Source organism: Nothobranchius furzeri, chromosome 14 (genome assembly GCF_043380555.1).
Source record: "Nothobranchius furzeri strain GRZ-AD chromosome 14, NfurGRZ-RIMD1, whole genome shotgun sequence".
Classification (NCBI taxonomy): domain Eukaryota; kingdom Metazoa; phylum Chordata; class Actinopteri; order Cyprinodontiformes; family Nothobranchiidae; genus Nothobranchius; species Nothobranchius furzeri.
The window spans coordinates 57,284,060-57,309,626 of NC_091754.1; the positions used below are offsets into that span (position 1 = coordinate 57,284,060).

General features: G+C 45.5%; 1 protein-coding gene across 2 annotated transcripts; it reads right to left on the bottom strand.

The window, feature by feature from the left end:
* Nucleotides 1-901: 901 nt before the first annotated feature.
* dzip1 (DAZ interacting zinc finger protein 1) lies at nucleotides 902-17,006 on the bottom strand. Of its 2 annotated transcripts, XM_015952431.3 has the most exons (19): nucleotides 16,606-17,006; nucleotides 16,024-16,143; nucleotides 15,343-15,924; nucleotides 11,375-11,459; nucleotides 11,181-11,296; nucleotides 10,945-11,103; nucleotides 10,743-10,868; nucleotides 10,611-10,673; nucleotides 10,431-10,535; nucleotides 8,395-8,443; nucleotides 8,249-8,299; nucleotides 8,024-8,083; nucleotides 7,547-7,719; nucleotides 7,264-7,468; nucleotides 5,787-5,964; nucleotides 5,281-5,624; nucleotides 1,725-1,843; nucleotides 1,366-1,495; nucleotides 902-1,295 (listed from the first exon to the last, which is right to left on the bottom strand). In XM_015952431.3, exons 2-19 carry the CDS (start codon nucleotides 16,024-16,026, stop codon nucleotides 1,216-1,218), a joined length of 2,628 nt encoding a protein of 875 aa, XP_015807917.3. In that variant the 5' UTR covers nucleotides 16,027-16,143; nucleotides 16,606-17,006; the 3' UTR covers nucleotides 902-1,215. The 2 variants fall into 2 exon arrangements, with proteins under 2 accessions (XP_015807917.3, XP_015807919.3); XM_015952433.3 differs by lacking the exon at nucleotides 8,024-8,083.
* Nucleotides 17,007-25,567: the final 8,561 nt, after the last annotated feature.

Consider the following 25,567-nt stretch of genomic DNA (forward strand, 5'->3'; position numbering starts at 1 on the left):
TTATTAATCCCAGAGGGAAATTGATTTCTCTCCTGTCGTAGCTTCCCTACATTGGCTACCTGTTAAATTCAGAATAGATTTTAAGATCCTTCTTCTCACATACAAAGCTCTTAATAATCAAGCTCCATCATACATCAGTGACCTGATTGTTCCATACGTTCCTAACCGAGCACTTCGCTCTCAGACTGCAGGTCTACTGGTGGTTCCCAGAATATCTAAAATTAGGATGGGAGGCAGATCTTTTAGTTATCAGGCTCCTCTCCTGTGGAACCAGCTCCCAGCTTTAGTCCGTGAGGCAGTCACTTTGTCTACTTTTAAGACCAGGCTTAAAACATTTTCATTTGATAGGGCCTATGGTTAAAATCTGATGTTAGCCTAGATCTGGACAAGTGGGGGAGTAGAGGGAGGTGGAGAGTACAGTCGGTAAAGACGGCTCCCTTGCCCTGCCTCCAACATGCCTCCATCTAAAAAGGCTAGGTTATCCAGAGTTATCTCTGTCATTATGCTGCTATAGGCTTAGATGGCTGGAGGACACACTGACTTTCCACGCTCTACTACCTTCTACCACTACTCTCTAATTGCATCATTAGCTGTTAACTAAGTTTTTCTCCCCAGAAGAAGCTGCAGTGGTGTTCTGCTGAGCTGTGGTGGCTTCATGGAGGGGGCCATCAGCTAGCAAACTGCTGCTAACCACTTAAACATTCTCCCTCTCCTGATTAAAACATTTTACTAGGCCTGAAACGATAACAAATATTTTTGGACGATATATTGTCCAACAAATCATTGACGATAAACGATATTATTGTCGGCATGATCAAGACCAAAATAACCACTCATGTAATATTACTATATCATAATAATGCCCTGATTTTATCTACAAAAATAAGTCAGAACCCTGAAATCAAAATTCAACAAAGATCTTTTTTATTGCTTGAATAAATATTTTCTTTGAGTTGAAGCAATAAAAATGTACAAAATTTGACACAAGTAGAAAAACAGAGATCCCTAATAACAGAACAATGCACATGAAACACTGAATCTATGACAAGCAAAGAGTTGGCACAAGGCAAAAAATAAAGCTGACAACAAAGTGTGACGTTGATAGAGACAGGTGCGGCTCTGGACCCTGTGGGGTGTATCGCTGGTCTGGTTCAGGAGTTAGAAGCTGAGGTCTCTGTGTTTGTGCTACATCATCACATCAGGTGTGTTATTGCGTTAGTACTCTGAGTCGCTGATGTCACTGAGGGAACAAAGGCTGCTCTTCAGGGTGCTTCCTGTTCCAGCTTCGGTCACACCTGCAGGAAACACACCTAGTTTAGGTTTGTTCTAAGGGTGTAGCTGTGTGAGACAGGAAGTGCTTCTTACCTGAGCTGGGTCCCTTTCCTGTGGAGGTTCCCCACACGCTGGTGCTAGGTGAGTCCAGGCTCTTCCTCAAGGGTCCAGAACCACGGAGAGTTGGTTTAGTCACTTCCTGTCTGTCCTCCACATCTGTAATCTGTTAACAACACGTTGGACTGAAAGATTCATCCTTTCCTGATGGAAGCTGTGATTTCACTCTCCTGACTGACTCAGGATCACTTTTATTAACTGTTTTACTTAAAAAAAGGTGAATCAAATTGATATCGCAATGTTTGCCAGAAAGTTCACAATTACATTTTTTAGTGAAACTGTTGAGTCTATCAAGTCTGAACCATTAAACCCAGTTAGAGACCCAGTCTTCTCACCAGTAGCTCCTGAACCTCATCCCTCCTCCCAGGCAGGACGCTAACGCCCCCTGCTGGCTTCTTCACCGCTCTCTCCGCAAACTGCTGCTCCATTTTTCGAGCCAAGTCACTGATTTGAACTAAAAGACATGAAAACGAACAAGTCACATTAGCATGCGAGGTGTGCTCTGGGTTTGTGTCAGACTTAGAACCGGTTTGGGATTTGATGTTGGGCCGTTTCTGAACTTTTCTTATTTTAAGTGAGATTTGACCTCATCAGTTAAAGCCCGACTACCAATAAGCTGAGACTCCCCAGAAGGGATAATACATCGGTTTAGCTAAATCTCTCAAGTATGAGCCAGACTTAACCTACGGGATGAAATTGTAGAGAAAAATGAACAATAATACATGGAGAACTGGCTCTAAGAGGCATGATGTCAATCTACTGACAGATATCAGATTAGATACAGAAAGGAAGTAGGGCTAATTTCAGTTTAGGCTCCAAATGATCACAAAAACAGTATCATCTATACATTTTTAAAGGCCCTTTATGATGAACAATTTCGATAGAAACCGTGTTCCCCAGCCCAGATGCGGGTCACCAGGGCTCCCCTCTGGAGGTGCAGCATGTTGACGAGTGCCCAGTAGCCATGGAGCTTGGTCACACACAGCCAGAAGAGGAAACATAGGTCCCCCTTCCTATGGTCTCAAGACTCGTGGGAGGGGCCAAAGGGGTAGGGCGCATTGTGTGATGGTGGCCGAAGGTGGGAACCGTGGCGGTCTGATCCTCGGCTACAGAAGCTAGCTCTCGGTACGTGTAATGCCACCTCTATGGTGGGGGAGGAGCCTGAGTTGGTGTGTGGTTGAGAGGTTCCAGTTACATCAATCAGTCAATACTTTATTAATCCCAGAGGGAAATTAAGAGTTTCATTACACACAATTCAGAGATCAGACATACATGGGCAAGACACGTGACAAGAATTGGTGACTGTGGTCATTCGCAACCCGAGTCGCGCTACCTTAATAGAGATAAGAGGGTAACATGAGGATTGGTTCAGGTGGAGGGAAAAAAAGGCACTTCAGAGTTACCCTCCCACCAAGAGGGTAGCTTTGCTCTGCAAAAAAAACAGGGGGGGGGGGAGGAATCCCGTTCCCCCCAGCGAGAGCAGCCATCTACGGCGCTCATCTACTGTACAGTCACAGGTGGGAGGGAGATCTTGGGAGAAGCGAAGAGCACATTGACTCCTGCAGGTTGATGACCTCGCCAGGCTGAAGGTGTGTGTGTGTGTGTGGGGGGGGGGGGGGGGGGGGGGGGGGGGTTCACAGCATCTGTCTGCATTACTTCGTGGGGGTTTTAGTTGCTTGCAGCTCAAGGCTACCAGGGCATCAGATTCAGATAAGAATTTGTTTGGGTCAGGCTGAGATAATTTTCCTCTCTGCCTTCAGTCTTTAAGCTGATCATTTCCAGTCCTTCAGTGAAGCCAATTTTGGGTTTTTAAACCTGTCCATACCGTCCGGTGACTCTCTGAGATGACATCCATTTTGCGCACTAATACCGGTATCGCAGCTAGAACATTGTCCAGCTTACGATTCACCTCGAGTAACGTCCCAGTCTGAGAAGTCTCTACTCAGACGGTGCTTTCCGTGGGTACGGGTCGCCCTCCAATCGCTCCCGTCTTCCCAAATTTCCAGAAAACCAGATATCCTCCCACTCCAATCAGGAGAAATCCAGTGATCATCAGACCAAATATCCACACGTCTTCGATATCCTCAATGGACAGCTGGGAGAGGCACATGATCTTCCACTTCTTCCAGGAATCCAAAATATATCCCACCGGGTGTGTCCCCTGTGGACATGTGGGAGCCCCCTGCTCCGTTCTCATTGTTGAAAAAATCTTATCGATCGCATTGAATGACCATTTTATCAAATCCATGGTTAGTAAAAATAGGGTTTTTCAGAAGAAATGCAGAGAAGCGCTCTGTGGGCAGACAGGACAAAGAGCCTTGGGAAAAAAAGATAAGGGAGCGAAAGAGGGAAGCGTCTGTACTCCTCGAGTGCCTTAAAGAAAATACATAGAGTGTCACCTCAATGCATGGCTCTGGCTCTAGAACCAGTTTCCTTGAGAGGCGTTGGACTCTCCACCGCTCTGAAACTGCTCCCACTGAGAGGCGCCGATCCGGGGTGGGCATACTTGTTGGCTGTTTGTTGGGGTTTAACCCGGTGAAGAAGAGCGTAGCCTCCCTCCACCTGCGTGTGGGAGGACGGGTCCCGACTGTTGTCTGTGCGACTACCCCCCTTCCTGTTTGGAGCCCAAGGAGTGGGTGCTGGAGAGCGCTCCATCTGGGAACTCCCTCGTTCTGATGGGAGACCTTGCGTATGGGCAATGACAGTGAGACCTGGAGGGGTGTGGTTGGGGTGAACGACCCCCGTGACCTGAACCTGAGCGGTGCTTTGTTATTGGACTTCTGTGCTCATCATGGATCGTCCATGATGAACTGTGGTGGCTGTTGAATTTAACAGGTGTTGTGCTGAAAAGAGCATACCAGCCGAGATTTGCATGAGCTGTTGTGGGAAGGTGCACATGAATACCGAGGTGATTTAATGAATACGTACAATTAACAAGTTTCGTTTCCATTAGCTTCCTTACAAAATGATGGTTTATGAGCAGATAAATGAAATAATGAATTTATTTGAAAAAAAAAAAATCTTTAAAAAATTTATAATTTCGAGTCACATTCCTGTTTTTTAAACCAACAGCAAAATTCAAGCAGTCAGCGGAAAAACTATAAAAATACTACCTAAACATTAGTCTCTAATGTATTTAGATAAAACGATGCCAAAACTAAAGTTTTTAAAGGGACTTTACGGACTTTTGACTTTTTATGCTCGCGATTGCCCCCTCAGGCCAAAAGCGTAACGGCAGCTTCAATAGGAGGCTCGTGCACGAGGCGCACATGCTGTACGTGCACACTCCTTAATGAAAATAACAGCTGAGACAGTCCCGTGTGTGTGTGTGTGTGTGTGTGTGTGTGTGTGTGTGGCCCGGAGGACAGGAGAACACACAGCTAATTAATTAAATGTGGTTCTGTAGCTTTCTCTTCAGCACAGCCGACAAAGGTTTATGATGGGTCAGTCCTCCTGCATGCTCAGATCATTCCCTTCCCTTGCTTGAAAAATTGTTCCAAAATGAAAGTTGAACCCACATCTTTTTTATCTGTGAATTCAATGCCGTTCGGCGAGTCTCAAATAAAAATTTGGGCATCTTACTGTAAAAAAATACAACATTAATGTAAAAAAGAAACTCTAAATGAACTATGTTCACATCCAGAATCAAACCCAGGTCTTCCATATGGGAGTCAGACATCTTACAAGGTGAGCTACACTCTAGTAACATTCACAGAACGTCCCAACCTCACACACCAGCTCAGGCTCCCATCCCACCAGACAGGTACCGTTATCTGAACCGAGAGCCAGCTGATCAGACGGCCAAGGTCACGTTGCATCTGACCCCTTTGGCCCCTCCCACAAGTGGTGAGCCCATGGAAAGGATGGCCCTCGTGTCTTCGGGTTACTAACCTTTATCAGATCTTTTTTTGTTCATATTTCCGTTCAGGTCTTTGAAACCCTGCATCTGTTTTGGGTCGATCTCCTGCAGCTCGCTGACGTCTGACCAGTCATCGTCCTCTTCCTCGCTCTCCATCTTTGTGACGGCTGTCTGGATTGCAGCTCCCGCTGATTGTTTGGAGGAGGACTGGAAGGCTGCAGCGCTCTTGGACTGGACTGGACCGGTTTTACTTGCTGTAATCTGGACTGGCGTGGCCTGAAATAATCTGGACGCCGGCAACTTGCTCTTTTGAGGAGGCTCCTCCTCCGAGTCGGTCTCTTCTTCAGATTCCTCATCTGAACTGAACGGAGGGGTCCTGGAGAAGAAACGTTCAGACCTTTAACCTGTTGATTTTCTAACCTTTTCATATAAAAGGAGTTTTTCAGGAACCAGATGGTTATTCCACTTCTACATGATTCTTTGTGGATATTTACTTTTAGAAGGACCTGATTTTGGACCAACCATTACGTTCCCATACCTGCTTGAGACGATCCTGACGGCAGTCTTATTCTTGGGCGTTGATGTCTTGGGCTGGACGGTGGGTTTGGTCCTGGGAACCGGCTGAGGGACCTTTGGCTGCTTAGCTGTGGCTCCAGATGATGCCACCTGGCTGGATCTGGAAGGAAGGCTGCTGGATCGTGGGCGGATCTGCATGACTGGACAAAAAAAACACATTTCACTTAAAGAGCAAGTCACTCCAAATCAACATTTTTTTTGCTGATAAAACTACATAAATGAGTGTCTGATCGTGCTGCAGACAAATGTATTCAATAATCCAGCATTTTAGTTCATTTTAGTTCAAATTTAAATATTCTGCCTCAAATGTTTAAGATTTTTACTGCTATTTTTTAGCTTTTTTCACTTTTTGAGCATTTGTTATGATGCATAACCATGACAACAAGCTGTTTTACAATCGGGAGCAGCTGATTAACGTTGGGAAGGCTGAAATAATACCTCAACTGAAGCCACAAATCCCAAATGAGCTAAAACGCAAGAAGCGTGGGTGCAGAGCGGGAGCAAAACGGAGACAGAGAAAGAGGAGGTTCAAACCGTCTCTTCCATCGATCATATTGGGCAATGTGAGATCACTGGACAACAAGATGGAGGAACTCCAAGCCCTTTCAAGGACTCAGCCAGAGTTTCGGCAGTTTCGGAACCGCTGGAGGAGATAATGCAAAGAAGGATTCTCCAGAGAATCAAGAAAATGATGGACAACCCTGAGCATTCTCTTCACAAGACTGTCCGACAACGGAAGAGTGTCTTCAGTCAGAGGCTTCTTCAGTTTGGCTGCAACACTGACCGCTACTGGAGATCCTTCCTGCCAACAGCCATTGTAATATACAATAACTCTTTGATGACTTGATTATTATTATTATTCTGAGCTACTACAGCAATCAATTTCCCTTTGGGATTAATGAAGTGTTTTTGAATTGGATTAAAACTGTCAGCGATGCACCGTCGTCGGGTAAAAACTCTGCACTGCATTTGAATTTAAATCTGCCGTCGCTATTGGCTAAGAGGTACACTATGATGTTAGATGGTACATCATGATGTCACAATGTCGTGAGTGTGTGTATTTGTTAGCGACTCCACCCTCTCGGTCTGCTAGGCAACAGCATTTGTTGCATTTTTCAAACAGGAAGTGGGAGTGGAGTAAGGATCTGGTAGGGGGTGACTTGCTCTTTAAAGGTTCTCACGCCGTTGCTAAAACCAGTCAAGCCCTTTAAATGTTTGAAGACTCCAACGTCTTGGTGTATCTGTGACCTGCTTCATGCAATATAACAATAATTCTTTATTGTTCTTGTGAAGCACGTCCCTTCAGAAGGGAAGTGTGCATCATTTAGGTTTTGAATAAGAGGTCCAGTTGTCTCTGACGACTCTCCAGCAGGCTAGCTGTTCTCGACCACGATCTCATCAGTTAAGAAGCTTTTGGACGACTCTGTCCCAGAAAGCACCTTGAACAGGTTGTTTCGACCTGGACTGGGGCTCGGGAGCGGGTTGGGTGCCTCTCCAGCGAGCTCTGAGCCTCTGATCAGCGTCGCTCGCTATCTCCTCCCGACAGCTCCAGTAATCAGGCAGTTTCTTCACGGCGGCGTCTCGCGTCGAGCTCAGACCGGCCAGGAGAGACATCAGCTCCTTGTTCTTTAAGCCACTCTGGTCCTGGGGCAACAGGGGAGAAACGTCAGCTACCTTGCTACTTACGTAGCACTAAAACGTCTCTAAGAGGGTCTCACTTACACCCCTGACCCCAAGACCTTCCAGCTTCTTGGTAAGAGAGAGTTCCAGCGCGGGCCGGATCTCCTTGATGTCGGGGCTCTTTCTCCGAGCGCCGGTTCTCAGCTTTGGTTTCCTCGCCGGTGCGGGCTCAGATTTAATCACAGCCGGCCTCTTCTCCGAGATGCTGCCGGAGTCTGGAAAAGAAATCTCACTCAGTCACCGGAAAAGTCAAAGCAATCTAATTCCGGCTGAACAATCAGACATGCACTGAGCGTCTAGGATAAGCCATTCCACAGGTTACACAGACGGAGCGCAGGCAGAGGAGGAGAACATCTACTAGATCTTTAGTTGGCCACAAACAAGATGATGGATGATCAAGAATCAAAGGATTGATCTTGGTTTTCATGTCAGATCCCGGCTGCAGGATCTCCGTCTGCTCAGAACAAACTGGTGCACTCATGCAGCAGCAGCACGCTCCGTCGGCTCCGCTCTCGTTACCTTTCTCCTCCTCCGACAGCTCCTGAATAGGATCCAGTTTAAGAGCAGAGACTGGCTCCTCTACGGGGACAGCACCAGGAGGGGGGAGAGGGGGGAGGGGGGGGGGTAAAAGGTTACCAGGGGTCAGATAAAACGGGCCGAGAGCTCCGGCGATGCGTCGTCACAGAAACACGAGCATGTGCTCGGCCCGTCTTCCCTCCTGACCGACGGTTACTATCGACTCACCGAGCACCACTCGCTTTGGTTTGGGCTTCTGGGCCGCCGTTTCCGCGGCAACTGGAAAACGACACACATCAAAGACAGAAATGACTCTTAGCTTTAGTCTGGGGAGGAACGACGCTGGAATCGGAGTCAAGGATAGGAAGTGCTACCTGGGACTTCCACCACCCTGATGGGTGGATTAGAGGAGATGGTTCTGATCTGTGGAGGAACATCGAAGAACTCCGTCAGAATAAAGTTCACCGTTTAAACTTTTATCTTTAAAAAAACATCATCTGTCTTTTTACGGGACTTTTGTAAAAGAAAAGCTAAACTTGGTTCATCATAATTTAAAGGGACTTTATGGAATTTAGAATTTTTATGCTCGTGATTGCCCCCTCAGGCCAAAAGCGTAACGGCAGCTTCAATAGGAGGCTCGTGCACGAGGTGCGCATGCTGTACGTGCACACTCCTTAACGAAAATAACAGCTGAGACAGTCCCGTGTGTGTGTGTGTGTGTGTGTGTGTGTGTGTGTGTGTGTGCGTGTGTGTGTGTGTGTGTGTGTGTGTGTGTGTGTGTGTGTGTGTGTGTGTGTGTGTGTGTGTGTGGCCCGGAGGACAGAGGACAGGAGAACACGCAGCTAATTAATTAAATAATGTGGTTCTGTACCTTTCTCTTCAGCACAGCCGACAAAGGTTTATGATGGGTCAGTCCTCCTGCATGCTCAGATCATTCCCTTCCCTTGCTTGAAAAATTGTTCCAAAATGAAAGTTGAACCCACATCTTTTTTATCTGTGAATTCAATGCCGTTCGGCGAGTCTCAAATAAACATTTGGGCGTCTTACTGTAAAAAAATATACCATTAATGTAAAAAAGAAACTCTAAATAAACTATGTTTACATCAGAATCAAACCCAGGTCTTCTGCATGAGAGTCAGACGTCTTTCTAGGTGAGCTAAAGCGCCAGTGACGTTTTTTGTATCTGTAACATTTATATCCTTGATGACAGCTGAAACAACGCCAAACCAAAGAACGGTTCGGAGCGAAAATGGCTATTTTGTTGCTAATTTGCAGGAAATATCTAGAAGAAAGTTCTACAGAAAGTAGCTAAGGGTCCTCAGAAATGTAGCTAGCTTTGTCACTAGGCGTTAGGAACAGCGACAAAGTGGCACTGCCTCTCTCTCTGCTGCTAAAGCTACGGATAGCAAATGCTACGGGCGATGCCTGAGCGTGAACGCGCATGAAGCAGCCTGCTCGACCCGAGCATCTCTCTTTTTCTGTGATTTTACAGAAAAACAGGCAATCACAGTAAAAATGCCAGGGCTCATTCTACAGGACCAGGGCATTGCAGGAGAATGTATGAAGAAGACATTTATTATTTCTACACATGTTTTGGCTGTCTAACTTCCATAATGCCCCTTTAACAATTTAATGTCTGAGGTGCTCAGACTAGCCGTTAGCTCATCAATCCTGCAGGAAATAGGCTCTATTTGTCTAAACTGAGGCTGATCATGACAGGTGAGATAGAAGTGGTTAAACGGTCAGACAGAAACACGCTTGTTTACTTTTGATCAAAATAAAGACAAACAGGAAGTGATTTTTCTCTTCAAACGATCTTTTAAAAGTTTCCTGTAGTCTAATCCGACCTAAAGTTTAGTCACATCTCAAACTCCTTCCTGTCAGACTGAGATCCGGTCCTGTTGGAGGTGAACTGGGATTACAGCTGCACTGGTTCTGGTTCATCTCAAACAGCCATAACTACCAGAAACCCTTTTATCAACTAGTTTAAACTCCTCATTAAATCCAAAAAAAAAAAAAACTCCACGAGGACGATCGGCTCTGCTAGCATGAATTAGCTCTCGGCTGCGGTGCGTTCATGAGTCAGAAGAAAAATCGGCCTTGTGAGTTTCTGGTTCCCTGAGCACCGGTTCAGTGAGTCGAGTCTGATGACCTTCATCTCGGTTCAGGAGTCACTCCGACCCCATGAGCTCCAGCAAATAGTCTGGGCCGCCAGTCTGAGCATTAAAGGAGCCCAGAAGGTTATTATGGGATGTTTATAGAGAAACCAAAGCCTGACACTTTAGTGTTGTGATGCTGCTGTACGGATCTGGAGGACTTCTGGCGGACCCTGACCCAGCTTCCTGGACGTGTCAACACAATCCCAAATACAGGAAGTCCTGAATGAGGCGCCGGCTCTGACGGGACCCACCTGCTCCCTCTGAGCCCGGATGGTTTGCTCCTTCTCCTGCAGCTTCCTGCTCAGCTCCTGCTGCTCCTCCACCAGCGACTGCACCTGGCTCAGCTCCTTCAGCAGCTGGAGGAGGAGGAGGAGGAGGAGGTTAGGGCTCCACTCATGTCAGTAAAACACGTTTAGGATGATTCGGTGCACCTGGTTCTTCTCAGATTCGTGTTCAGATTTTATTTCCTGCAGCTTGGACTCCCACTTTCTGTCCTGAAACAACAGAATCTTTCAGATGAGGTCCATCTACATTTTGCAGCTGCTGCTCCTCTCCTCACTGACCTGTTTCTTCATCTGAAGCTCCAGCTTCTGGATGGCTTGGAGATGCATCTCTTGGTACCGGTCCACGTCTCTCTCTGGCTCTCTCACAGGGCTGGGGGTCTTCGTCCTGGACGGCTGACTCACTTCCTGTGGATGAAAACAACGTGTGACATCATTAAGACTCCCTCAGCGTAAAAAGGTAGAGGAAGGCGATCATCCGTACGCTGAGAGCCTGGAAGTTCTGGTTGCAGAGGAACTTGATCTCCCGGCGCATGCCGTCCCTGCTGTCCTCGATCATGCGGTCCATGCGTGCCATCTCCTCAGACTTGAAGCGGTCCAGCTCCCTCTGCAGCTCCCTGTGGAGGTGCTGCTGCTCCTTCTCCTTCAGTTATCGTCACACGACAGGTTCAATCCTCATGAATCACCATCAACCACCAAAGCAGGAGCTGGTGACGTTACCTCAGCGATCTTGGCCTGTAGATCCTGCTGCTGCTGCACGACCTGCTGCTTCAGGCTGCTGATCTCCTGTTTCAGACTCGCCATCTGAGACTTCTTCTCTTCGTCTGACTGCAGCTCTGAGGAGGACAAGCGGAGGTCATGATCGTCTCCGTGACTCTGGTTTGGACCTGAGATTGAAGCTTATGGGGACCTACGGGTCTGGAACTCGTCCGGATGCCGGCGCTGCAGGTGGTTCTGGAGGAAGGAGTTGTTCAGGAAGTATTTCTCACAATGCGGACACTGAAACAGAGAACGGAACAATCAGGTGTCAGCTACAGGTGATCGTTTAGAATCCAGTTTCCTCTTTTATTTTGAAAGGGTCAAGGTCCTCCATAGGGATCCAGCAGTTTAATACTAAATGAAACTTTTTTAGCAGACAGGAAGTGAGCTAGCGTTAGCCTTAGGGATGGGTACCTTTGACATTTGAATTGATTCGGTACTGATTCCCGGTACCTACGAATCGATACCGGTACTTAACGGTACCAATTTAGATACTTTTGAGTGTTTAATATTTTATTTCTCTTTTATAATTAAATATTTATTTTTCTCAATATATAACCATATTTGATAAATATCACGATAAATAACATACAACTTTGTATTTTAACATCGTCCTTGTAGTTTTATAAGCTGATAATTAAACTGAAGCAAACATCTTTACTGTGAACTAAATTTACTGTGTATCTTCATTCCTTTTGCCGTCTTTTTTCATTTGATTTTTCCTACTGGGAAGTTAGAATTTCAGAGGAGAAAGCGAACGCACCATTAGCTGATAACAATGGTGGCAATGGAAGCTAATTTATCAAGCTAACGTTATCTTAAACAGTTTATTTAGCTGCTGGAGCAGATTAAAACGATGATGCCTCACACTTAAATCGTTGTCGCTGGTTTCATCTTCACCCAATCACCCGTCGCATTTAGTAAAGTGAAGCCAAACTTTAGAGCGCGTTCATGATCTTCTAGTCAGAAATTCGAAGTTCCGAGGAGAAAGCGAACGCACCATTAGCGAAACGGAAGCTAACAAATCAAGCTAACATTATCTTAAACATTTTATTTACCTACCGGAGCAGATTAAGATGAGGATGTCTCACTTAGATCGTTGTCGCTGGTTTCATCATCACCCAGTTACCCATCACATTTAGTGAAGTGGACCCAAGCTTTAGCGTGCGTTCTTTCTAAAATGCTGCTCTGTTTACAACTGGCTCGCAGCGACCGACGACATAACGCTCTTGCGCATGCGCAGCTGTCTAGGCAAGTTCTCGTTATGAAGGACGGGTACCGAAACGAGGCACCGTTTCAAATGACGTGAATCGGTGCTCAGTCGGTACTATGGAATTCAGTCGTTACCTTAAAAAGTACCGAATTCGGTACCCATTGCTTGTTAGCCTTGCCTACAGCTAACGGCCCACATCGGGAGATTGTAGCTGCAGAAGAAGTTCTTCAGTTAAAACATAATAAAGTAAACAAACAAACAAGATTTCAAGATGCAAAAATAGACTTTGCTCCTGACTAGCTGTTAGCCTATCAGTCCTGAAGGACGTGAACACCATTTCTCCACATTGAGGCTGTTCAGGAATCTACCTGGTTTAGTTCACTCTAACTCCAGACAAATCTTCAGCCTTGGACCAGTTTTTGGTTTTCCACAAAAGATCCCTCCTTGAACTCCCCGAAAGGTTCTAGAACTTTATTTCACCGTGAAACTTTTCTTAAGCCTCATATGAAACTTTACTGGGGCTCACAATGACACAGGAGCCCCGATAAAAGGCCAAACACAACAATGGAAAGACTGGTTGGCCGCGCCCACTCAGCCAGGGTATGAATATTAAAATGAGCTGCGTGCTGATTGGCTGGTCAACCCAATGGTTCCACGGCCGTGCCTGAAGCTAGAAAGTCGGTATGTTAGTTTAGCTTATTAACTCAATAGACAAGCTTTGGCTCTGTTGGTGCTCTTGCACCTGAGACCAGCCTTCGTAAGTTAATCGTGTTCACATCTGGGTAATCTGAGTTTTCTGTGCTGAGCTGCTCGGCTTTTGTTTGGACCAGAGTCTCCAAAAGCAACACTTTGTTTATTAACTTTTAAGGAGAACACTTCTCCACAGACTTCTCCACGTCCTTTTCCCCGCTCATGTGCTCGGAAACATCCGCAATCCTGAGAAGGCTATGTGAACCAAACCTGGTTGCATAAGCCGACGCTACCAAGACCGGACCGAGCCAGGCCAGTAGGGAAGACGCCTTATCTGGCATTCATTCAAAGTCTGGATATTCGTAAAGCATGCTGGAATGTTACGTGTCTGCTCCGGTGTTCTTTGTTGCTTTTCTCTCATCCCACAAGGATGTTAGCAGTATCTCATGCTAGCATTAGCAGTGGCTTAAGCTAGTATAGCAGATGCTCATGCTAGCATTAGCAGTGGCTTAAGCTAGTATAGCAGTATCTCATGCTAGCATTAGCAGTGGCTTAGGCTAGTATAGCAGTTGCTCATGTTAGCATTAGCAGTGGCTTAAGCTAGTATAGCAGCATCTCATGCTAGCATTAGCAGTGGCTTAGGCTAGTATAGTAGTATCTCATGCTAGCATTAGCAGTATCTTGGGCTAGTATAGCAGTGTCTCATGCTAGCATTAGCAGTATCTTGGGCTAGTATAGCAGTAGCTCAAGCTAGCATTAGCAGTGGCATAGGCTAGTATAGCAGTATCTCATGCTAGCATTAGCAGTGGCTTAAGCTAGTATAGCAGTTGCTCATGCTAGCATTAGCAGTGGCTTAAGCTAGTATAGCGGTATCTCATGCTAGAATTAGCAGTGGCTTAAGCTAGTATAGCAGTATCTCATGCTAGCATTAGCAGTGGCTTAAGCTAGTATAGCAGTATCTCATGCTAGCATTAGCAGTGGCTTAAGCTAGTATAGCAGTATCTCATGCTAGCATTAGCAGTGGCTTAAGCTAGTATAGCAGTTGCTCATGCTAGCATTAGCAGTGGCTTAAGCTAGTATAGCAGTATCTCATGCTAGCATTAGCAGTATCTTGGGTTAGTATAGCACTATCTCGTGCTAGCATTAGCGGTGGCTAAGGCTAGCTTTGTTCTGCAGTTAGCATTCCTATGAACATGTTCATGGAGTGAGGCTGAGGTGAGCTGGGACATGCACGTTTAGGTTTTATTTTAACTTTATGAAGAGTTAAACCAGCATTTCTCAGAAAGAAACGTTTCTCCGTGGCCTTTAAAGAAAGCAAGTCGGACACGGCTCTCACTTTTTTGTATGTCACATTAGACTTGCCTTTATTCCACAACAAGGTATATGTGGCATAAAGTTCCAGAACCCTTGAATGAGATGTGAGAATGAAGGAAAGTTGGAAACAATCCTGCAGTTTGTTCCTGGTCTTGTGCTGCAAGGTGGACCTGGGTAGAACTTCCTGTTTAAAACTCTCACAGATCCTTTTTCTGGGATAATAAACAACCTGCTTCCTGAAGAAAATCACAACCAAGACTTAGACGTGACTCTGATATTCTCCCTGCAGCAGAAAGCACCACACACACACACACACATCACACGCTGCATTTAACACTGCCACTCGCTGCATCTGGGACTTCCTTCAGCTTCTATCTAAACGCTGCTGCTGATATCTGGCTGCTCCGTGTGGAAGCCGCAGTCTAAAAGCAGGCCCTGTGATACAGAGGACATCAGGATTGGAGGTCAGTAGAAACGTGATCAACAACAACACAAAGGAAAGGTAACAAGCACGCAGTCTCCCTATCAATTATTGAACCAGCTGTTAACTGAGCTCGTGTCTCACACCTAACAACCACACTCTGTCATGAAACACTATAGCTGTCGCCTTGGCAACCACATGCTCAGGTCACACTCAAACATCACAAGATTCCTGGTTCAAACTGAGCGTGAGACCCAAAAGGACAGATTTAAATGTCTTTAAAGGGACAGACGCAGGAGGAGCGGGCAGGCTTTTGTCCTCTTCTTCAGATTTTCTCCATCTGACAGAAACTAAACCTGCTGCTTTTCTAACAAAGAAATTAAAGCTCTTTTCATTGACGTTGGGAGCGATGCATACATTTCAGAGACAATGATGGAGTGAGGCCCAGAGGAGGGTGGAATGGTGGTATGTTAAAGAAAGAGAACCTTGTGACTGCTGCTGATCCGCGGTGCGAACAGCGACTGCTGGGTGCGGATCACCTTCCTTCTGTGCTTCAGCTCAGCCGTCAGCTCCTTCATCTTCTCCTCCTGCTTCCTGCTCTGAGCCTGCAGCTGTTCCCGCTCCAGGCTGGCCGCCACCAGCCGCTCTTCTGCCGCTCGCAGGTTCAAGCTGAGGAGGTCCTGGCAGTGCAGGAGCCACTCCACCATCAGCTGAGACAGCTGCAGGAGCTTAACTAGAGCCGGGTCCACGGGGCTCTGGCACCGCTGGCACCGCTCCCCATCCAAGCTACAGAAAGTCACGGTGCTGATGTGCTCCTGGAGGGCGTCCACATCCAGCTGGCTCATCACCAGTTCAATGTCCACGGCGTTGATGCGCCGCCAGTCCACGCTCTCCCGTCGAGGCCGGAACTTGAAAGGGAGGAAAGTGGAGGCTCCGCTGGACGGAGTCATGCTTGGTGCTGATGCGGCGTGGCTGGTCGGGGAGTTCAGGACCGAGGGGATCCCGTCTGAGGAGTGAGTCCCCTGGGTGAGGCTGCTGTAGGGGTAGTAGGCTCCATTGTGAAACGGCTGCAACAAAAACCAGAAGGAAGAGCATCAAGTGGCATTCTGTCCTACAGACACCATGCTGCTACGGCTCCGGGCTCCATCCAGCTCCGCTCTGCTTACCATCCTCCACCGGCTTCGCTCCGGTTCCGCCCCCTCAGAGGCAGGGCGTCCAGCGGGTTACCAAGGAGACGGAGACCAGCGTCCCAGCGGAGACGAATGTTATCAAAACACCGCAGACACCTAGCAAACGTCAGAGCAGGGATTAGCTCTAAAACAGCCCGATTTATCTACTAATACCTCACATAAATCAAGATAAAAATATAATTTAAAGACAACTTTAAAGACCTAACAGCGCGTGAGCTTGTTTGGCGAACGCAGTAGCTAACAGCCGCTAATTTCGGGGTTTCTACGAGTATTTTCAGGTTTTTATGCCTGTTTTAGATTTAAACTATAACAAACAAGCTTCAACTCGTCTTAGCCGCAGCAGATGTGACTCAAAGAGCTGCGCGTGAACCCAAAAAAACACCCCATAAAACACAACAACCCTAAAGACAGGTTTATAATCCCTTCATGTCTGCCGAGCTAACGGACATCAAAAGGCACTTTAAACAGAACAGTTCAAACAGTAAAAAACGTCACTAACGACGTTGAAAAGTAGTTAATACGACTAGAACGAACCCGAAATCACAAAAATAAACTTACAAAATCAGTCGTATTAGTAAAAGTCCGGTCGTTTTAAAAGTTTTCTATCCACGATACCCCAGGCGGTTTGTGGGTGACGTAGCTGCTGGGCTCCACATTCCTAAATCTCTGCTCCAGAGAAGAAAAGAGCACCAAGTTGGGACAACAACTACACAAGTTCCGGTTAACACTTTCAAAGTAAGACAATGGAAAAGCTTAAACCAGACTTTTTCACATTTTAATCCAATTTAATTATTTAATATACATTTTCAAACAATTAAGAACATTTAACTTTTGTCCAAACCGGAATTAACTAACGTGCGTTCATATTTTGGGACAAGCAACGATATTCTTTTACTTTGAAATAAAATCAGTGTTTCCGGTAAAATTGGAATATATGTCGTGTTGAAAAAAGATGGGGGAAGGGAGAAGCAGGATTTTCTTTTGAAATAAGGGGATTCAGAAAACAAGGGTGCCTACTTCGTGGACGAAAACACAAACTAATGTTTTTTTTAGAAGTTAGGTTAAGGAACACAAATTCCAAGCATAAGTGGAAATGTACCACAGGTGATTCTGAAAAAAGTTGGACGATGGAAAATCACTTATGATGGCCTTTTCCTGCCAAAATAACGTTTCTGCTAATTAAAAAATGTCTGACGTAATTTAGAGTTGTAGCATTTGACAAAGGAGTTCATATTGCTCACAGCTTTCAAGCCAGCATTTTAAGAATATATGCTTTTTTTAACCAGTCCTGGCAGTTGAGCCATGCAGAATGGTCGCCAGAGCAGTTTTACTCTACAGCAATAAGGATGTGGGATTTTCATCCTATTGCGTGGTAGCCTTTATTATGTTTGTGGCGTGTTAGACTGCATTCGAATGCACCAGAGTGGACAGGCAGGGAGAAAAGAGACAACAGGGCAAACAGGGAAAGAGAGAAAGGGGGGATTTGAGGGACAACAGGACACGACAAAGTGAGGTCATCATAAAAAGAAAATGTGTGTGTGTGTTAGAAGAGATGTTATGGCATTATGGTGGTTTTGGTCCACCCTGTATTATCGTGTGCATTTCAAAATCTTGGTTCTGACTTACATACCCTTTCTGCCCTACATGGACAAACTCCAGAGTACATCAGCTTGTTGCATCGTAACACCTCCTTCTGGTCCCTCAGGCCCTCTGACCAAGGCCTGTATGTGGTTCTTCACAACTAAAGGTGACAGAGCCTTTTCTTCTGTGGCTTCTGGACTCTATAATAACACACACTGAGGTCATCAGACTCAGTAGATGCCTTCAAGGGAGAGGAGAAGAGGTGAAAAAGTGTGCAAAGCAGATTGGAATCGGCAAAGAAAATGTCAGGTGTGATTTAAAGGTTTCAGCAAAAACGAAAGGAAAGTTGTAGACGACCATTGATGTTGTCTGGTTTAGAGACAGCGTCCACGAGGACAAGACAAGAAGCAGAACTGGAGGTTCTCCTTGGGACTCATTGGGATCAGGAACGAGTCCATCAGAAGGACAGCTCATGTTTGATGTTCAGATTATAAAGTCAGAGTCCAGGCTCATGGTTTTGACATGTGGGACAACGATTACAGGTAGAAGGATGCTGAGGTTAGAGCCACCAGGCAAGAGGCTAAGAGGAAGAAATAAAAGGAGAGGTGATAGAGGGCATGAAGTTAGTTGGTGTGAGGCCAGAGGACATAGGAGACAGATGATTGGCTGTGATGGCCACTTAAGGGACACACCCACCCACACAGAAATAAGATTAATTTAAGCACAAGCTATAAACTTTCTTTTTAAAAGCACATTTGGTAATTTTGCTTGTTTTTAGCACACCCTAGTATTTGTATTAATTGTCTGTGGTCAAACCGAAAATGAAACCGATCTCCTCGCTGTGCGTTCGTCTTTTTAACACCTAATCTAACTGCTGAAACAACTCCTCAGCCTTCATTGGTGTCTACAGGAATGTTCATCAAATCAGCGACACCAAAACTACAGTGCCAGGTGTGTCAGTTCCAAGTCCAACTGGTGGCGGCTCACCCCAACGAAGTTGCCGCATTCTGGCCACAGAGGGCGGAAGGGTCTGAATGACATTCCATTCACCCTGTAAAGTTTTATTTGAGCACATACTGGCTCAAGAAAATGATTTAAAAACATGAAAAAGTTGCATAGAATGTCTTTAAATCTGCTTTTGTTAGATGTTTTGTGTTTTCATGTCTTTTTATATCCAAGAAGCAACTTGGGGCAGCAGTAGCTCGTGGTAGAGTGGGTTACCTCATGATCGGGGGGTCATTGGTTCAATTCCAGCTCCTACCAGGGGTATTCTGCTGTTGTGTCCTTGGGCAAGACACTTCACCCATCTTGCCTGTGTTGGTGGTGGTCAGAGGGGTCAACGGTGCCAAATGCAAGCCTCGCCTCTGTCAGACCGCCCCAGGGTGGCTGTGGCTACAAAGTGGCTTACTATCACTAGCAGTGTGTGAATGTAAAAGTGCATGTAAGCATCTTTGAGTCTCCTAAGCAAATGCTACATATGTTTGATGATTTTTTTTGTATTTTTTAAATATTAAGATGTGCTATAACCAGGGGTGGACTGGCCTATCTGGCATTCTGGCAATGTGCCGGTGGGCCGCTTAGCCAAGTGGGCTGCTTGCCCAGCGTGGGCCGACACTACTCCACGGTTGGTGATCTGCAGAACATTAGCTACATGGTAATTTGAAGCTAACAGAGTTTTTCCAGGTGTTTTTAGTAAGAAAAACGTTGTAGGGCGATGACGTAGGAGTTGTTTTACAGTGTTAGCATGTAGCTAATGTCCTGTTGATCTCCGCCCGTGGAGAATGAGCTGATCTGGAAGGCCAGGGCTCCCGGTCGCAGCGGTCTGGCCCTGCTTGTAATTTAACAGTCCCAGTCCATATTAGATCTCACATTTGGCCTAGAGACGAGTCCGCGGGCGGCAACTCCCCCCATCCCCACCGCTCTCCCAATGGGGAGGGCCAACTGAGGGCCGATGATTCATAAAAATGCCAGGGCCGAATTTTGGTCCCAGTCCACCCCTGGCTATAACTCAAATTTTACTTATATACTACGTGTTATGAATGACTTTCAACTATTTCCACATAAAATTTTACCTATTTCTATTTTATCCTTCTTAAAAGTTGATTAGCTGTAATGAATTGGGTCGAATTCAACAGTTAATCAGTTTTAGTTAAACTTATAATGATTAATCAAGAGTTTTTTAGTGTTTGTTATCAATTATCATTAAAATTAGGTTGACATCCAAATGGCAATGAGTCGTAGACATAAAAGGATGATTTAATTCATACCTAATGGTGCGTGAGATATGTTGCTAGACACACATGGAGTTGATGATGGATTTTTGAAAAGATCATGCATGATCAGTTCGCACCTGGTTTTTAAAAACTCGATCTCAGTTCCTGGACAGCTACAACCATTCTCATGTCTGGTAAGGATGGTTTAGCTGTGGTGGCCATCTTGAATTGGGTTGACTCTAAAAAGTCCGGCGACGACAAACTGACAGTTTCACTCAATCTAAGAACAACCCTCACAATTCCACCAAACCAACACTAGAGGTCAGTAGAGGTCTGATCAGACTGAATTCAGCCTTGGGTGAATGGAGCTGATGGAGAGCAGCTGCAGGAGGCGACAGAGTTCCTGTTTTAACATGGGAGGAAAAAAAACGACAGAAAAGATCACAGAAACTCTTCCTCTTTGGATGTTTCCTGCATAACACTAAGCATGAATTGACATGCATAGCAGCGCTGATGCTGAAGCAGCACCTTTCTTCCTATGAAACAAGTACATCACTTTGCGTTGAACTCCTCATCAGAGTCCCAGTGCTGACAGAGGCTGACTGTATGTCATCTCTGTCGATCAGTTCCCAAACGGCTTCAGCCAGCTTCTGATGAATCGAGATTATAATTCCTGTGGACAGGGTGTGTGACTGTCAGCATAGCCCGAGGCGATTGGGGCAGACTCTTCTCTCAGGCCAGGTAGACAGGCCCCTCTCACCCTGTGGCATCCCAGTGGAGGAGGAAGTTCAGATCCAGGACAGGCATCACATCAGAAGGATGTTTTTTTCCTCCTCATCTCATTCCTTCTCCTCCTTTAGTCCTCAGACCAGTTACGGTGCTAACTCGAAAAAAAATCCAGTTTTTTCTCCTTTTTTGAGAAGTTTACCAGAGCGAGACGTGCACACGGCAGAGGAGTTGCAATGTTGCATTAGTCATGCGGTAAAAAAGAACAGGGGCATGCAGAGGAAGAGGAGCAGACCTCTTGAGATGAGTAAGCACAGCCCTACATTCAATTTAGTGCTTGATTTATGAGTTCATTTCCTGCACCAAGTTCTCAGCGGGGGTGAGGTGGTATATCTTCCCACTATAGGTAGCTGTGGCTCCACTTCCCAATCCCCCAGGGATCGGCTCTCACCGCCGCAGGCCTTACCGGGACTATAAATAATGGCTTCTGTAACAAGTACACATTGAACACAAGGAGGAGGACGCCCCAACGTCTTTATTCATGAAGGAGGTTCTTATCTGATGCTGTGGACCAGACACATCCAGACCATGTTGCATACCACTTTGTACAGTTGTGCTCACTGTATCTCTAATGAGATTAGATTTACAAGGAGAACACAATCAAGTCCATTAATTATTAACTTTTTGAAAAGTTTAGGGCAACAAAGACAATGGCGCCCCCAAGGGGTGGCCAGGGGTGGCCATGGTCACCCATAGAAAACTGCTGGCCCTCCTAGCAAATGCTGGTGTTAATAAATCATACCAATGTTCACTCAAACCATAGATTGATCTTTTATATTCAAGACATAATTGTAAAACAAAATAAAAATAATACAATGAATAAAGAAATAATCAGAATTTAAAAAATACATATGTTTCTGCTACTTACCATTTTAAAAAAGTTTTAATCTCCATAGTTTTTTTGTGAACACAGCAACAGGTCAATTAAACCAAAATTTTTTTCAATAACTGAAATGTATTTTTCTGAAACAGTGTTTCCCCTAGCAATTTTTCCAGCTTTGGCGGTGGGGCCGACCGGGGGGGGGGGGGGGGGGGGTGTGTGTGTGTTATGACACGCCTCTACATAAAGTAAAATTTTCTAGTGCAGAGAGGAGACAACCCATAGAAGCACTGATTTGATCTCATTTCACCGAAAAGTAGAACAGGTCAGATGCACCTAATAAATAAAATTACTAACAAACTCAGGAATCTTTCTTTGCTTCATTGTTCACTAACGCGGAACAAAGGAGATACACAGATGAATGCACCTCTTATTTATTATTTGGAGACTACATTTACTGCAGCTGGCAGAGGCAGAGATTTTTTCTATTGATACACGAATTTACAGAATCATTTTAAATGTTAATAGGGGAAGACTGCAGGAGGGAGCGATAAAATACAGGGGGCCCCCAGCAAAAACAAGAAATTTACGAGTCAGATGAAACCTGCTGGTTTTCCATCAGGCAGTCACGGGGCAGCTCCAACGACCCAGTGGCTGTGCTGGGTCAATGTTATCGAGCTCAGTCCGGCTCGGCCGTGAACGAGCCGAGGCGACGTCGTGCTCTGCTTAAGAAGAAGTGTTATTTTCCCGCTTCAGAAGAAGCGCCCAACGTGTTTTTACGCTTTCTCCGAGACATGTCACGTCACTAAGTTGTTAGCGCCGTGCGCTAACACGTCAATAGTGCAGCGTAGCCTGCTGGAGGTTTTAAGGGTTCAGATGAAAACACCCGACCTCTCAGGCTGCTCACACATCGATCTTAAGTTGTCGCTGTTGCGCTCACGCCGTAATACAGTATTAGATGCAGTTAAAGTCAGACATGAAAAAATAAATAAATTTTACATGAATAAGTGATGCTTAGCCTGGTGGGGGGGTGGGGGTGGGGGGGGAACCTGGCCTAATAAGCACTGGAGGAAACCCTGTCAAGATCGTCAACACTCATTTATTTTAATGCTATTGAAACATGTAAACCAAAAAGCATTATATCCACTGCTACCTTTCTAATTTTAAACTCAGTAACTTATGCTGTAACTTCAGCTTGCCCTGCCTGCTCCTCCTTGCTGCCTGCCGGCTGTGATCACAACAAGCGACAACATAGTAGTTCCCGCTGCTTCTTCGGGAAACAGCGCCCAAAAAAAGAAAGAAAAAAAATACTTGGGATCTTGTAGGCCTGGCGGTGGGATTTCAGCCGTGGCGGGCCGCCACGGCTACGCCTATGTAAGGGAAACCCTGTGAAATGCTTGTGTTTGTAAAATTTAACTTAGCAACTGATGGCATCACAAGCATTTTCAGCAATGGCTGAAGGTGGAATGTAACTGGCTGCAAAGACAACACTGGTGAACTCTCTTGGCAAATAATATGGGTGACAACTTACTGCCAAGAGTTCAACATCTGGGCTGCAGAGACGGCATTTCACTGAAACATGACATAGATGGCACCATCTGTTGTTGACAAGCACTGCCACTCCACCTCCTTTTCTTTTCCCGCTCCTCTTCAGATCTCTGTCTGCTCGTACAGTCAGGGATCCTGGCAGAGAGACGCTGGAATCGGGGATATGGTCCTGCAGCCACGTCTCAGTGAAACAAATAACACTGCATTGCCAATACTCTGGCTGAGTCCTTGCATGTGTTCCCTTTAAATTGGCCTGCCGTCATCCCATCAGCTCAGAGACCGCAGCTCTGAACACAGGTAACAAAAAATCAACAATAACATTCTCTCCTCAAGGTCCAATCTTTCAGGATTCTTCATGCCTCCATATAAGGAACACTCCAGCTCGGATCAGTTGCTAAATCAAGAATGATTTCCTAAATCAGATATGAACTTCTACAACTTATAAGCCAGATAATCATTAAATAAACGTTTGTTTATTGCTACTTATAATAATTATAATATAATGAAATGTTTCATTAATCAGTGCTCAATGAATGAAGTTTGAAATGAATGTTATGGTTATGATTACAATGACTGAAATATGTTTCAGTATGTTTATATGGCAAGATCATCACCACTTGCACTCACACATAAAAAAGTAAGGTTAAGTTAAACTCATGTCACATAAATAGTCCTTTACAACAGTTCCTGCAGAATAAGCTGATATTGTTTAGACTTCTTAACTGTCCCAGACGCGCGGTTCCATCCGTCTGTTGTGACCTGGAGACAACTCCAAGACCTGTTTAGTAGTGCCGCAGTTCTTCTATGGACCTCGGTGCCTGGAAGTCTGAGGACTTCGACATTCCAGACCTATCACGAGGGTCTTCGAGTGGGTACATAGACATGACAGATTGCGTCTGATGTGTTTTGATAACAACCAACTTCATAGCTTAACCCAAACCAAATTCTTTTACATCCAGAACTCAGCTTTCCTAGATAAGGACGTTCTGACTAACACCGCATTCACACTTAGGTTCATACATTACCTTTAGTTCCAGCCATCACAGTAAATGTTTAGTTAACTTGTCATGTTTTAATTGTTGGTAAAATAAATTCTTTTATAAACCTGACTCTTTTCTGAATCAAAACGAAGTGTGTACAATCCCCTGATGAAGCAAGAATTCTAGAATCTTCTGATAAACACACAAAGACCAAGCAGGGTTGATGTTCTATATTTAGATAGAGTATCACAGCCTATTGGTCATAAGTACACGTAATATGTGTGTGTGTGTGTGTGCCTGCTCTGTCTTCTCGATCCCCAGTGAGTCGTGGAGGATGGCTGCTTATACTGAGCCAGGATTCTCTGGAGGTTTCTTCCTGTTAAAAGGGAGTTTTCCTCTCCACTGTCGCTTTATGCTTGCTTAGAATGAGGATTGCTGTAAAGTCACTGACACTAGTCAGTGACTTGATGCAGTTTGCTGGGTTCCTTATATAGGAAACATTATTTCTGATTGGCTTAATGAACTGACCTGAATTGGAATGTTTATTATGTGAAGTGCCTTGAGATGACTCTTGTTGTGATTTGGCGCTATATAAATAAAATTCAATTGAATTGAATATATATCGAACTCTAAAAGCACCCAATTTACCAAACCCTACACTCTAAACACCTGCAAAAGATTCCTGAGGCTTTTTAAAACTCCCAGCCTGGTTCATTACACGAAACCGCAATCATGGGTAAGACTGCCAACCTGACTGCTGTCCAGAAGGCCATCATTGACACCCTCAAGCAAGAGGGTAAGACACAGAAAGAAATTTCTGAACAAATAGGCTGTTCCCAGAGTGCTGTATCAAGGCACCTCAGTGGGAAGTCTGTGGGAAGGAAAAAGTGTGGCAGACTCGCTGCACAACGAGAAGAGGTGACCGGATCCTGAGGAAGATTGTGGAGAAGGACCGATTCCAGACCTTGGGGGACCTGCGGAAGCAGTGGACTGAGACTGGAGTAGAAACATCCAGAGCCACCGTGTACAGGCGTGTGCAGGAAATGGGCTACAAGTGCCGCATTGCCTAGGTAAAGCCGCTTTTGAACCAGAAACAGCGGCAGAAGCGCCTGACCTGGGCTACAGAGAAGCAGCACTGGACTGTTGCTCAGTGGTCCAAAGTACTTTTTTCGGATAAAAGCAAATTTTGCGTGTCATTCGGAAATCAAGGTGCCAGAGTCTGGAGGAAGACTGGGCAGACGGAAATGCCAAAATGCCTGAAGTCCAGTGTCAAGTACCCACAGTCAGTGATGGTCTGGGGTGCCATGTCAGCTGCTGGTGATGGTCCACTGTGTTTTATCAAGAGCAGGGTCAATGCAGCTAGCTATCAGGAGATTTTGGAGCACTTCATGCTTCCATCTGCTGAAAAGCTTTATGGAGATGAAGATTTCATTTTTCAGCATGACCTGGCACCTGCTCACAGTGCCAAAACCACTGGTAAATGGTTTACTGACCATGGTATTACTGTGCTCAGTTGGCCTCCCAACTCTCCTGACCTGAACCCCATAGAGAATCTGTGGGATATTGTGAAGAGAAAGTTGAGAGACGCAAGA

Coding starts and splice junctions, on each gene's coding strand:
- dzip1 (XM_015952431.3), bottom strand. Junction 11,104..11,180: donor TACAGGCCAAGATCGCTGAG/GTAACGTCACCA, acceptor CGATAACTGAAG/GAGAAGGAGCAGCAGCACCT. Junction 10,536..10,610: donor ACGAATCTGAGAAGAACCAG/GTGCACCGAATC, acceptor CTCCTCCTCCAG/CTGCTGAAGGAGCTGAGCCA.